The sequence below is a fragment of the Salvelinus fontinalis genome, chromosome 35, assembly GCF_029448725.1.
Source record: "Salvelinus fontinalis isolate EN_2023a chromosome 35, ASM2944872v1, whole genome shotgun sequence".
Lineage (NCBI taxonomy): Eukaryota > Metazoa > Chordata > Actinopteri > Salmoniformes > Salmonidae > Salvelinus > Salvelinus fontinalis.
In genome coordinates this window covers 13422610-13435498 of record NC_074699.1, presented here as the reverse complement: position 1 = coordinate 13435498, position 12889 = coordinate 13422610, and the positions used below count along the sequence as shown (strand labels likewise).

General features: G+C 45.6%; 1 protein-coding gene across 3 annotated transcripts in view; it reads right to left on the bottom strand.

Moving 5' to 3' along the window:
- Window positions 1-12889, bottom strand: part of LOC129834345 (phosphorylase b kinase regulatory subunit beta-like) — a 63709-nt gene that overhangs the window by 15512 nt on the left and 35308 nt on the right. For all 3 annotated transcript variants that reach the window (XM_055899245.1, XM_055899244.1, XM_055899246.1), the window contains 2 exons: window positions 1492-1547; window positions 390-483 (listed from right to left, as the gene is read on the bottom strand). In XM_055899245.1, coding sequence (XP_055755220.1) covers window positions 390-483; window positions 1492-1547 — 150 coding nt within the window. The remainder of the gene's footprint in view (window positions 1-389; window positions 484-1491; window positions 1548-12889) is intronic.

Sequence of the window (12889 nt, the reverse complement as noted above, 5' to 3'; positions counted from 1 at the left end):
ACAAGAAGAATACAATGCTCGCCAAAATGACATATTGGACAGGTCAACCGGTCAATCCCATTGGCCGATCTCCAGCCTCACTCTGACTGATTGAGCAACCAAGAGGGATAGCTTAATAGATCGTGGCTGCAAAGATTGACAGTCAGATGAATTGACTAAGCCCATATGCTCAGCTGACATATTGATAGATGGCCTTGGACATCTAGGTAAATTGACTGATTAGTTTATTGCTTTCTAAAATCGTGTACGTTTTCTAAAACGTTCAGAAGAATGTACGTGAACGTCGCAGTCTTCTCTCCTTGCAGTGAGCCTTCTATGGCCTCGGTCAGGTTGTGGTGTTACCCATAGTGATGAACATCACTCCTATTTCATTCTGTGGTATAACTCACATTAACCAGCTCCTTCTGGGCCCAGATCTGAATGGGCTCCACCTGTTGGGGTGTCTGAGTCTGGATGCCATAGGTGTTCAGGAACACCTGCAGTCTGCAACACAACACAACACACTGTTAGGCTACACAGCTGGGACTGTTTAGGAAGCCCAACAATCTGGGTGGCCAAAAGAATATTAGCTATGAAAAAGTAGTAGGAGACATGTACCGAACGCACATTTATTACCAAACAGACACACAGCAAACAAGGAGGATAGACTACTGAAAGTGTTGTAGTGAATAGTGTATAGTGATTTTATGGTCGACAACACACTAAAACACCAGTCAGGGAGAAGGATTGTCCATGTGGAAAGGTTCAAAGGTGAGTTGATGTGGAGGACGGGAGTTTACAGAGGTTGATTCAACCTGCCCTCCTCCTTGAAACAACTGAAGTGTTGAGAGGCAGAGTGGGGTTCGGCTACTCCCAGGCTAGGCTACTGATTGGCTGACCAGGTCAGCTGAATCTGTTCCCTGACAACCTGGTCCCTAAACACATTGGTGTGAATTGGGCCTCCGCCACTGGACAATAGGGTCAGGCTGAGGACGGTCAACTCTACTGCAGGTGAAAAGTCACACAGAGTTTGTCTACACGTCCTAGCCAGAGAGACGGTTCAGTAAGGGTTTAATGATTAAAGCTATAGGGTTTTGTACAAGCTACACCTTGAAAGATTCTCTGAAACAAACGCAGCAATAGGTAAAGGCTAGGAGGAAGTGAGCAGGCTGAAATACGAGTGCTAGGTTAGCTGCTGAGGAAGACCTGCCGTCTGATTGGAACAGCAGGACAGGTTAACAGGCTTCAGCTGGCCAGCCGACCACTAAAACCTCCCTCTTTGACTCCACAGCTAAATGAGGGTGCTAACAGATGAAGACCGTGCAACGGCCAAGCGCTTAATGTGCACAGTGCAACAACAACAAAAAACACAGACGAGTGAGAGAGGAGAGAGGGAGAAAAACGGACAGCTTTACGAACTACCACAAACTCTCTCTCACACACACAATTCTCTCATCTCAGAGACACATCGCTACCTCACACAGTGTCCTATTCATCTTTCCCATCACCTACCTCTGGCTCTCAGCAATCAGGGCCACATGGACCACCGTGTCATTATCAATGGGACCCTGGAACACAGAGAGAGAGAGAGAGAGAGAGAGAGAGAGAGAGAGAGAGAGAGAGAGAGAGAGAGAGAGAGAAGTGAACACTCACCTTACAGGGGAAAATACGATTTCAGTTTATAGTATATAACAAAATCGCGATAACATACTGAATTATTATCTTGCATAATACATTGCAGTGAAAATTGATCCACTTGTAAAGGAAAGCTTTGAATAGGAGATAAGAGGCTTGAGGGAACAAAAGAGTGATGAGAAAAGTGAGGTGAACCATACCTCACCGTACCCTGTCATTACAGAAGTTTGAACCGTGGTAATCTTTATAGTGGTTATAAACTACTGACTTCGTAGGAGTTGGATTGGCCATAGTAAAGCAGAAGTGTCAGTGACCACATGCGCACTGTATTTCGGATAGTAGCTCTTATCCCACTTAAGGTCTTATTTCGGGATAACCTGTTTACATGCACTTTTGATATCCTGCTAACGAGTATATCTTATTAAAACAGAATATTCCTAATTTAAGATCATATGGGTTAAATGGAATATTACCTGAAATATGGACACTAACTGTAGGCCTATAACCTCTCACATGTAGAGTAATATAATATTAACTCCTGCAGAATTATGCATTTCTTGCAGTAAAATTATACAACAAATGTTCATTTTGTCTCTGCAACAGGAGTGGAGAAATCGGATTTCTTTCTTTCAGCATCTCTTGAGAAAACGTGAATGCGCGTGTAATGTGTTATCTTTGACGCTGTTATGCAAGCAGACTATTTCAACCACATACAATATGCGCCCAAGACCAACTTAAAGTCTTATCAGAAACGTGTTTCGTCGTTTTCTCAGCTTTTAATTTCCTTCATTAAAAAGGTCCCTTAATGAAACAGACAACTTTACCGATGTTAACGAGATTAACGCATGCATTCTATCAATGCAAGACATCCTGGTGGGCAACAAGTTATGACAGAAGAGAAGTTGCCTATATCTAACTATAGTTGACAAACAAATGGCCTACCAAATGTCGGAAATTATAACCAGAAACTTGTTTAAATTAAAGGGTGAAAGTAGCCAGTATGCTGTACGGCCCAGTACGGAGTATAAGAAATATAAATGATTATGGAATTATTATGGTGGCTCGAACTGCGCAGGTAGCCTACTTTTTGAAGTGATTTGTTTGACAATAAGATGAAATCACCATCACACAACACCGATAATAATGTGCAACTGAGCTTGCGCAGACAGAGAAAAAACTGTAGTAAACGGGATAAGATCTTTACAGTATCCCGTCTAAGATCAACATATCCCAGGCATCTTATCCTGGTGTCACATAACCGGGATACAAGCTTTTTCGGGTTATTGTAAACGGGATATGATGTTTATATGAGTCAGCTCAAAAACAGAATACTTGAGTATCCTGAATAATAACAGGATATTGGTGCGCATGTAAACGTTGTCACAGATGCATCGGAGAAGCAGTGCCTTTGCTTCAGAATTAAGGCACATGAATAAAGCTCCTAACTATGAACAAGGTGAAAGGTATGCATATGATACTGTCATACACCTGTGAATCTTTCAAGGAGTCATCTTCGAGGATCGAATGACGTTGAACTAATGATCATGCTTCCTTTCTCTTCTATTTGCAGCAATTGCATTTCCGCCTCCCTCCGCTGAGTCCCGGGAGATGTATTCAGATATAAGTGATTTGTAAACAGAATGAATCATATCACTGGAGTTAAATGACTAAAATCCCTGAGCCATTTGAAAATAACATATTGTGATTCGCAGGAGGGCTGTTCATCAGAGGCAATGCTCCGTTAGATGGCCCGGCAGGAAGCCTGACGCAGGCAGAGAAGAGAATGCTGGAAGCCATTTTGTTTGGGCGGAAAGAGCAGGTTTTTCTCAACACCCTCATTAATCAGAGGAATCCGGGACGGGGGACGGGGGAGAGAGAGGTTCACAGAAATCTCTTCTGATTAATTGTGAGCAGCGGCTTCCAAAACACTGCAATGGAAATCTCTCATTAGCAGTCTGCTCCAAAACACAAAGGAATCGTTTGAGGAGAGAAAGAAATAAAGAAAATAAGAAATGAAGATGCAAATAAAATAATGCAGGAAATATCTTCTCTCTCCAGCTCACCACTATACCTACCTGGCGGGTAATTAGGTTTGAAGCAAAGCTTAGATTGGACAGCAGAATGTACTGGAACATCTTAATAGGTGTTGCAGAGATCTTGTTGTCTCAGGAAAAAAACCTGGATAAGACCGGTCAAGCTTCAATTAGCGCCTCATATTCGTGCCTGCTGGCACCTGGCTCTGGGTCCTGGGCCATGAGCCCCCCAGCTCCTGAGGTAACCGGGGCCAGAGCAGATGGAGGGACATCACACTGACGACACTACAGCCGGGAGACACTAACAGTCTCTCATAAGGCCACCTCAATGCTCAGTAAATGTGTGAACGGACACATACTGTATACTGCCCTACCAAGCAAAAAGGCAGTAACTGCTCATTTGGTCAAAAATGAGTTAGTAATTTTTGCTACATTAAATAAATGCTTAATCATGTGGACAAGTATCCTGCCTCTACTGTATTGTGTTTTGGAAAAATGGGAGTCATATTAGCAGTAACTGCACTAGGTTACTGTGAAACCAAGGTAAATAAAAGCTCATTTTTTTCAGTTCCACGCTATGAGCAGTTACTGGCTTTTTGCTTGGTCGGGCAATATAAAACACAAACAAAATAATTAACATTTTGACCGGGGTTAGAGGAAGGCGTGTATTGTTTGCAGAGGAAGAGATAGATGGAGAGTGTCTTTGTTCCTTATTTGTTTTCTTTTAGGTGTAATGACGGTCTTATTTAATAGTGCAGGTCTTATTTAATAGTGCAGTACATACGGTACCTGAAGCTCTTCTGCCTGAAGGAGAGCTGAAATGTCAATATTTACTTCCTCAGGCACATTCTCCATGTGCTACAACTAAAGTAATGACATGAATACATTGAGAACAGAAACGGCTGTCAGAAAAATCTCACTAATTGGAATAAATGCTCTTCTACAACTTGTCTAGCTACTCCTCTCTCATTTCAGGCTGTTGAAAAGAATGAGTACAATAAATTGCCCCTGAAAGAAAAAAAAAGAAGAAAAAAACTCAAATTTAGGTAAGCAATTTGCGTCAACAGTAGCTTGTGTCTCAGCATGAGAAACGTACATCTCAACTCGTAAAAGCCCAATTGCAAAACAAGCTTAGTCAGGAGTGTCACTCCCAGACTGCAAATATAAATGAGTTTCATCTCTGCTTCATTTGAGATTTTCCCAAATTAAAAGCGTTAAAAAGGCCCCTTCAGGCTTCTTCTCACACTGCACCGTGTATACCCAAACGCTAGGTACTAACACGTGTCCTTTGCATACAGATTGCATTTCACACAGCGGAACTCTCCAAGCATCCGGAAAACAAAATGCAAGTAACTGAAATATACACCTAAGCATATCTCCCCAAAGCAATTGAACTGTGAATGTACTCCAATACATGGTCAATAGCCTGAAAAAAACACTACTTCAAAAGAATAGTCACTATGTAAACTATGACTAAGACTGAATCATTTCACAGAGGAAAATTACAGTGTTGGTCCTTTTCTGACACAGCTTGTGAAGACAACAATCCCTCCTACCCCACTCCTCCTCTCCCACTCCCACTCCCCTCTCCCATCCATCCCCCCTCTCCCACTCCCATCCCTCCTCTCCCACTCCCATCCCTCCTCTCCCACACCCATCCCTCCTCTCCCACACCCATCCCTCCTCTCCCATACCCATCCCTCCTCTCCTCTCAATATGTCTTCAGTGATTCAGTGTTAGGCCCTGCTGAGCCCTTCTGTCCACTGACCTAAGCTAACCAGCTCAAGGTTACACAGCCCCACCGGGACTGGCCATGAGCCTTCACAGCATGTCTAGCACGCATTTTGTATATGCCACTCCACTCTAGGAACACTTTGCTAATATTTTGCCCTCAGAACAGGAATCCATAGATTAGGGCTTAATTAATTTATTTCAATTGATTGATTTCTTTATATATGAACTGCAACTCAGTCAAATCTTTGAAATTGTTACACGTTGTGTTAATATTTTGTTCAGTATACATAGACAATCCTATACATACACATGAATGTACCCATGAGTGTGCACACAACAGACGAACACCAAATAAAATGCACTCTGTTGTTACTCAGCATTTTTACGTGCACGTTTAGATCAAAGGGATAATGACTTGAATTTACATATACTAAACTCGCATCACTGTACGTGTGTTACTAGTATGTTGTCCAAAATAAGCTTGACAAGGCACTAAGACAACGCTATCTCATAAGCTGTGTGCGCAGATGTGAGCCAAGTGTGAGCCACGTTTTTGATTGTACTTTCTCAAGGTTGGCATTTAAAAGCACACTTTATTTCCTCTTATTTTACATTTCCAGGTAGCATGAAAAAGGCAGACTTATTGAACTTGGTTTGGGATATGAATGTAACAGTGGAGGTACAGAAATAATCACTTCACAGAAATTGAAAACGGTGGGGATTGGATTCTTTGCTATGTAATTATGGAGGGATCCTTGCTGAGAATTTGATACGCATCGCCCTCGCTCTCTTTCTCCCTCTCACTGGGCACACCGCAGATATATTAGGTTTACTCGGCAATCCTTATTAAAATTATCAATTTATATTAAGCTGAGCCCTATGAAAGCCTCCTTGAGCCTGGGCTTGTCAAACCTGTTGTATTTGATGTAATTCCCATTGAGATTCTACTGGGGAGACTGGGAGAGACAATCTTTGATAAATCAGGCCTACCTATGAACGGCTCTGTATGGGTGCCGCGGCAACGTCACCCAGAGAGCGGACACACCAGCCCAGACAATAAAGCCCTCTAAGCTGACAGAGTCAGCCCATATTCAAGTACCGATTTGCCATTATGGATTAAAGTCTTACTAAAATGGGGATGGAAGACGGGACTGCGTGACATAGAGGAATGGGAGGGCGTTGAGTGTAAGTGTGGAGACTGACAGTCACCTACATTTACATTTACATTTAAGTCATTTAGCAGACGCTCTTATCCAGAGCGACTTACAAATTGGTGCATTCACCTTATGACATCCAGTGGAACAGCCACTTTACAATAGTGCATCTAGATCTTTTAAGGGGGGGGGGGGGGGGGGGGGGGGGCAGAAGGATTGCTTTATCCTAGGTATTCCTTGAAGAGGTGGGGTTTCAGGTGTCTCCGGAAGGTGGTGATTGACTCCGCTGTCCTGGCGTCGTGAGGGAGTTTGTTCCACCATTGGGGTGCCAGAGCAGCGAACAGTTTTGACTGGGCTGAGCGGGAACTGTACTTCCTCAGTGGTAGGGAGGCGAGCAGGCCAGAGGTGGATGAACGCAGTGCCCTTGTTTGGGTGTAGGGCCTGATCAGAGCCTGAAGGTACTGAGGTGCCGTTCCCCTCACAGCTCCGTAGGCAAGCACCATGGTCTTGTAGCGGATGCGAGCTTCAACTGGAAGCCAGTGGAGAGAGCGGAGGAGCGGGGTGACGTGAGAGAACTTGGGAAGGTTGAACACCAGCCGGGCTGCGGCGTTCTGGATGAGTTGTAGGGGTTTAATGGCACAGGCAGGGAGCCCAGCCAACAGCGAGTTGCAGTAATCCAGACGGGAGATGACAAGTGCCTGGATTAGGACCTGCGCCGCTTCCTGTGTGAGGCAGGGTCGTACTCTGCGGATGTTGTAGAGCATGAACCTACAGGAACGGGCCACCGCCTTGATGTTGGTGGAGAACGACAGGGTGTTGTCCAGGATCACGCCAAGGTTCTTAGCGCTCTGGGAGGAGGACACAATGGAGTTGTCAACCGTGATGGCGAGATCATGGAACGGACAGTCCTTCCCCGGGAGGAAGAGCAGCTCCGTCTTGCCGAGGTTCAGCTTGAGGTGGTGATCCGTCATCCACACTGATATGTCTGCCAGACATGCAGAGATGCGATTCGCCACCTGGTCATCAGAAGGGGGAAAGGAGAAGATTAATTGTGTGTCGTCTGCATAGCAATGATAGGAGAGACCATGTGAGGTTATGACAGAGCCAAGTGACTTGGTGTATAGCGAGAATAGGAGAGGGCCTAGAACAGAGCCCTGGGGGACACCAGTGGTGAGAGCGCGTGGTGAGGAGACAGATTCTCGCCACGCCACCTGGTAGGAGCGACCTGTCAGGTAGGACGCAATCCAAGCGTGGGCCGCGCCGGAGATGCCCAACTCGGAGAGGGTGGAGAGGAGGATCTGATGGTTCACAGTATCGAAGGCAGCCGATAGGTCTAGAAGGATGAGAGCAGAGGAGAGAGAGTTAGCTTTAGCAGTGCGGAGCGCCTCCGTGATACAGAGAAGAGCAGTCTCAGTTGAGTGACTAGTCTTGAAACCTGACTGATTTGGATCAAGAAGGTCATTCTGAGAGAGATAGCAGGAGAGCTGGCCAAGGACGGCACGTTCAAGAGTTTTGGAGAGAAAAGAAAGAAGGGATACTGGTCTGTAGTTGTTGACATCGGAGGGATCGAGTGTAGGTTTTTTCAGAAGGGGTGCAACTCTCGCTCTCTTGAAGACGGAAGGGACGTAGCCAGCGGTCAAGGATGAGTTGATGAGCGAGGTGAGGTAAGGTAGAAGGTCTCCGGAAATGGTCTGGAGGAGAGAGGAGGGGATAGGGTCAAGCGGGCAGGTTGTTGGGCGGCCGGCCGTCACAAGACGCGAGATTTCATCTGGAGAGAGAGGGGAGAAAGAGGTCAAAGCACAGGGTTGGGCAGTGTGAGCAGAACCAGCGGTGTCGTTTGACTTAGCAAACGAGGATCGGATGTCGTCGACCTTCTTTTCAAAATGGTTGACGAAGTCGTCTGCAGAGAGGGAGGAGGGGGGGGGAGGGGGAGGAGGATTCAGGAGGGAGGAGAAGGTGGCAAAGAGCTTCCTAGGGTTAGAGGCAGATGCTTGGAATTTAGAGTGGTAGAAAGTGGCTTTAGCAGCAGAGACAGAAGAGGAAAATGTAGAGAGGAGGGAGTGAAAGGATGCCAGGTCCGCAGGGAGGCGAGTTTTCCTCCATTTCCGCTCGGCTGCCCGGAGCCCTGTTCTGTGAGCTCGCAATGAGTCGTCGAGCCACGGAGCGGGAGGGGAGGACCGAGCCGGCCTGGAGGATAGGGGACATAGAGAGTCAAAGGATGCAGAGAGGGAGGAGAGGAGGGTTGAGGAGGCAGAATCAGGAGATAGGTTGGAGAAGGTTTGGGCAGAGGGAAGAGATGATAGGATGGAAGAGGAGAGAGTAGCGGGGGAGAGAGAGCGGAGGTTGGGACGGCGCGATACCATCCGAGTAGGGGCAGTGTGGGAAGTGTTGGATGAGAGCGAGAGGGAAAAGGATACAAGGTAGTGGTCGGAGACTTGGAGGGGAGTTGCAATGAGGTTAGTGGAAGAACAGCATCTAGTAAAGATGAGGTCAAGCGTATTGCCAGCCTTGTGAGTAGGGGGGGAAGGTGAGAGGGTGAGGTCAAAAGAGGAGAGGAGTGGGAAGAAGGAGGCAGAGAGGAATGAGTCAAAGGTAGACATGGGGAGGTTAAAGTCACCCAGAACTGTGAGAGGTGAGCCGTCCTCAGGAAAGGAGCTTATCAAGGCATCAAGCTCATTGATGAACTCTCCAAGGGAACCTGGAGGGCGATAAATGATAAGGATGTTAAGCTTGAAAGGGCTGGTAACTGTGACAGCATGGAATTCAAAGGAGGCGATAGACAGATGGGTAAGGGGAGAAAGAGAGAATGACCACTTGGGAGAGATGAGGATCCCGGTGCCACCACCCCGCTGACCAGAAGGTCTCGGGGTGTGCGAGAACACATGGGCAGACGAAGAGAGAGCAGTAGGAGTAGCAGTGTTATCTGTGGTGAGCCATGTTTCCGTCAGTGCCAGGAAGTCGAGGGACTGGAGGGACGCATAGGCTGAGATGAGCTCTGCCTTGTTGGCCGCAGATCGGCAGTTCCAGAGGCCACCGGAGACCTGGAACTCCACGTGGGTCGTGCGGGCTGGGACCACCAGGTTAGGGTGGGCGCGGCCACGCGGTGTGAAGCGTTTGTATGGTCTGTGCAGAGAGGAGAGAACAGGGATAGACAGACACATGGTTGACAGGCTACAGAAGAGGCTACGCTAATGCAATGGAGATTAGAATGACAAGTGGGCTACACGTCTCGAATGTTCAGAAAGTTAAGCTTACGTTGCAAAAAAATAAAAATAAAATACAAGATCTTATTGACTAAAATGATATAGTACTGCTGGCTGGTGAAGTAGCCTGGCTAGCAGTGGCTACGTTGTTGAAAGTGAAGCTGGCTAGGTAACCTCGACAATTTCACTAAATTTCTCTAAACTACACAATTATCATGGATACAAGGACAGCAAAGACAACTAGCTAACACTACGCTAATCAAGTCGTCCCGTTGTAGTGTAAGTTTCTACAGTGCTGCTATTCGGTAGAAGTTGGCTAGCTAGCAGTGTTGGCTAGGTAGGAGGACGGCAGCGCGGCAGGCGAAAAATAGCTGGCTAGCTAACCGATAATTACTCAAAGCTACACAATTTTCTTAGATAAAAAGATAGCAAAGAAAACTATGTAGCTAGCTAACACTACACAAGTCAAGTCGTTCCGTTGTAATGTAATCGTTTCTACCGTGCTGCTAATCGGTGGCTAGCTGGCCAGTTAGCAGGGTTGACTACGTTACGTTAGGGCGAGAATACCTGGCTAGCGAACCACAGCGAACCTTGATAACTACACAAGTATCACCGATACAAAGACGGCTATGGAGCCAGCTAAGTAGCTAGCTAAGATCGAACAAATACAAATCAAAGATAGCAAAGACAACTGTGTAGTCAGCCAACACTACACTGATCAAGTCGTTCCGTTGTAATGCACTCGTTTCTACAATGCTGCTATTCGGTGGCAAGCTGGCTAGCTAGCAGTGTTTGCTACGTTGCGTTACGTTAGGGCGAAAATAGCTGGCTGGCGAACCTCAATAACTACACAATTATGTTTGATGCAAAGACGGCTATGTAGCTAGCTAAGATCAAACAAATCAAACCGTTGTACTGTAGTGAAAATGAAAATCAGACCGTTGTACTATAATGAAATGTAATGAAAAGTTTATACTACTATTCGGTGGACGTTTGCTAGCTGCTGGGCAGATAAGTGTGGACTACGATAGACGACGGAATACGATAATTACGCAATTATCTTTTATACACAGACGGCTAAGTAGCTAGCTAAGAAGAAATTGCTAAGGTTAGACAAATTTAACCGTTTTACTATAATGAAATGTAATGAAATGTAATGAAAATGAAATGAAAAGTTATACTACCTGCAGAGCGAATGCAAATGCGACCGCTCGCTCCAAACCGGATGCAAACAAACGTGGCAGTAATTGCTCATATAATGCCAAAGCCCTTTTCCAGCTCGCCACCCACAAGCCGTTTTTTAGTTTATTAAGCACCGAGCCTGGTGTGCAATAACATTGGCATGGCAACTGCAGCAGCAAGGGCGAGTTAGGAGACCCATATGGCTGTGCCATCTAAATGGTCTCTGCTCTGGCGCATGTAACTGACCTGGCTCTAACCCCAGCACAGTGCTCACCATGACAGATAATTGATATGCCCAGACAGGGATGATGACACACAACTGTTGTTTTTACCCAAATAGAGACCTTTCTCATATAGGTCACTGGGAGAGAGGGAGAGCACACGATTGTACTCTACATCACTGCTGTGAGCTTGGCCACATTCTGCGAGACTCACAGAGAGAATCAGGTTCAGCAGCATGGAACTCCATGATTAAAGACCAAACTGTGTTTGCCTGTCGAGGAGGTGGTCACCTTTGTAGATGCTTGCCTTTGGAAAGACAAAGAAAGACAAAATTGGAGGTTCTCCTGCTCACAGGTCACTTCCCCTTAGGTATGAGAGGCTGGGAGAGCTACTATAGTCATTATGGCTAATAAACCAAACAGTGAGCTTGGAAAAACCACTGGGCCAAATGTATAAAAAACTCATTAATGTGGATTTGACTTGGGACCGGGGCCTTGTAAAGTTTCTAAAGCAGACGCCGTGATCCACTTTTGCTGTCACATTATGTGAGAGATGGCCTACTCCCTGCCGGTTCAGGTCACTGGCAATCTCTCCTGGGCTCTTGCTGTCAGAGGGGGGCCCTGCTCTACAGTGCTGTCAGTGTGCCATTTGGCAGCCCTGTCCTGCTAATGAATATTATGCATCTTTGGATGCAAGGGAAAAAATAACATCCATCTGTTCACAACCATTCAGGGTGTCACATCAAAACAGGGATGTCTGGATTATGCATCTAAAAAATGGTGTCCCTCTAATGTTTGTTTTACTATGTTAAAACATGCTAATTCTTTTTTTTTTTTTTTACATAATCACAATACGTTTTCCTTTGTTCTGCAATGGATCTGAGAAGCCTTTCCCTTTATATGTTGATACAAAACAAACCTGTAGTATGGAATTCAGGATGCAGAAAAGGTATGAGTAAGGGGTTTAGGACTTTCAAAAGCTTGGAAAGTTGGAAAAATACATTCTGGCTTACTGTCAGGACTGTAAAACTGAATTCCCCAACAACATTGTGCATTTAGTAGAGACACTAAAATCGACAACCTCAAATGCCTTCCATGTTGCGCCTCTCTTTCTCTGAAGGGGCTTGTTTGTGCCTCATAGTGTGACGGCCAATTGAAGCCCTCTCACCTTCAGACCTCATCACAGATGCAGGGCTGAGTGACAGCCCCCAGGATGCACCCTGCGTTGGAAATTTCCATTAACCTTCTTCTGTGGCTCACAGAATCACTCAGTTAAAGAGTGAGCTGTTTCTGTTGTGGGGACTAGAGCTGTAGGGAATTGGCTGCCAGAGAGCAACTGTATAGTACACGTATGCGATACTGTGAATAGGTGTGTGTTATGAGAGTATGTGTATGCATGTAGAAAGAGAGTGAAAGAAAATACTAGTATTTATTTGCTCATTTCATTGGTGGTGGATGAGGTAAGTTCCCCCACAATGTAAAGCCCTTTGAGGTTACATAAAAATACAATTAATTATTATGCATTTGAATCTATCTTTTGTGTATTTGTGTTCATGTGTGTCTTTCTTTGACTCAGTATTACGGTAGTGAAAATGTGTGCATTTGTTTCATGTGTCTGATTAGCTAATCTGGTGTATAGTTGTATTACGTGTTTTCTGCGCGCGTGCTTTGATGGTGTGTGTGAGTGGGTGTATATTTTAAGGCATATGGCTTAATGATATCTCCTCTCTGGCTTTTGTTCTGTGTTT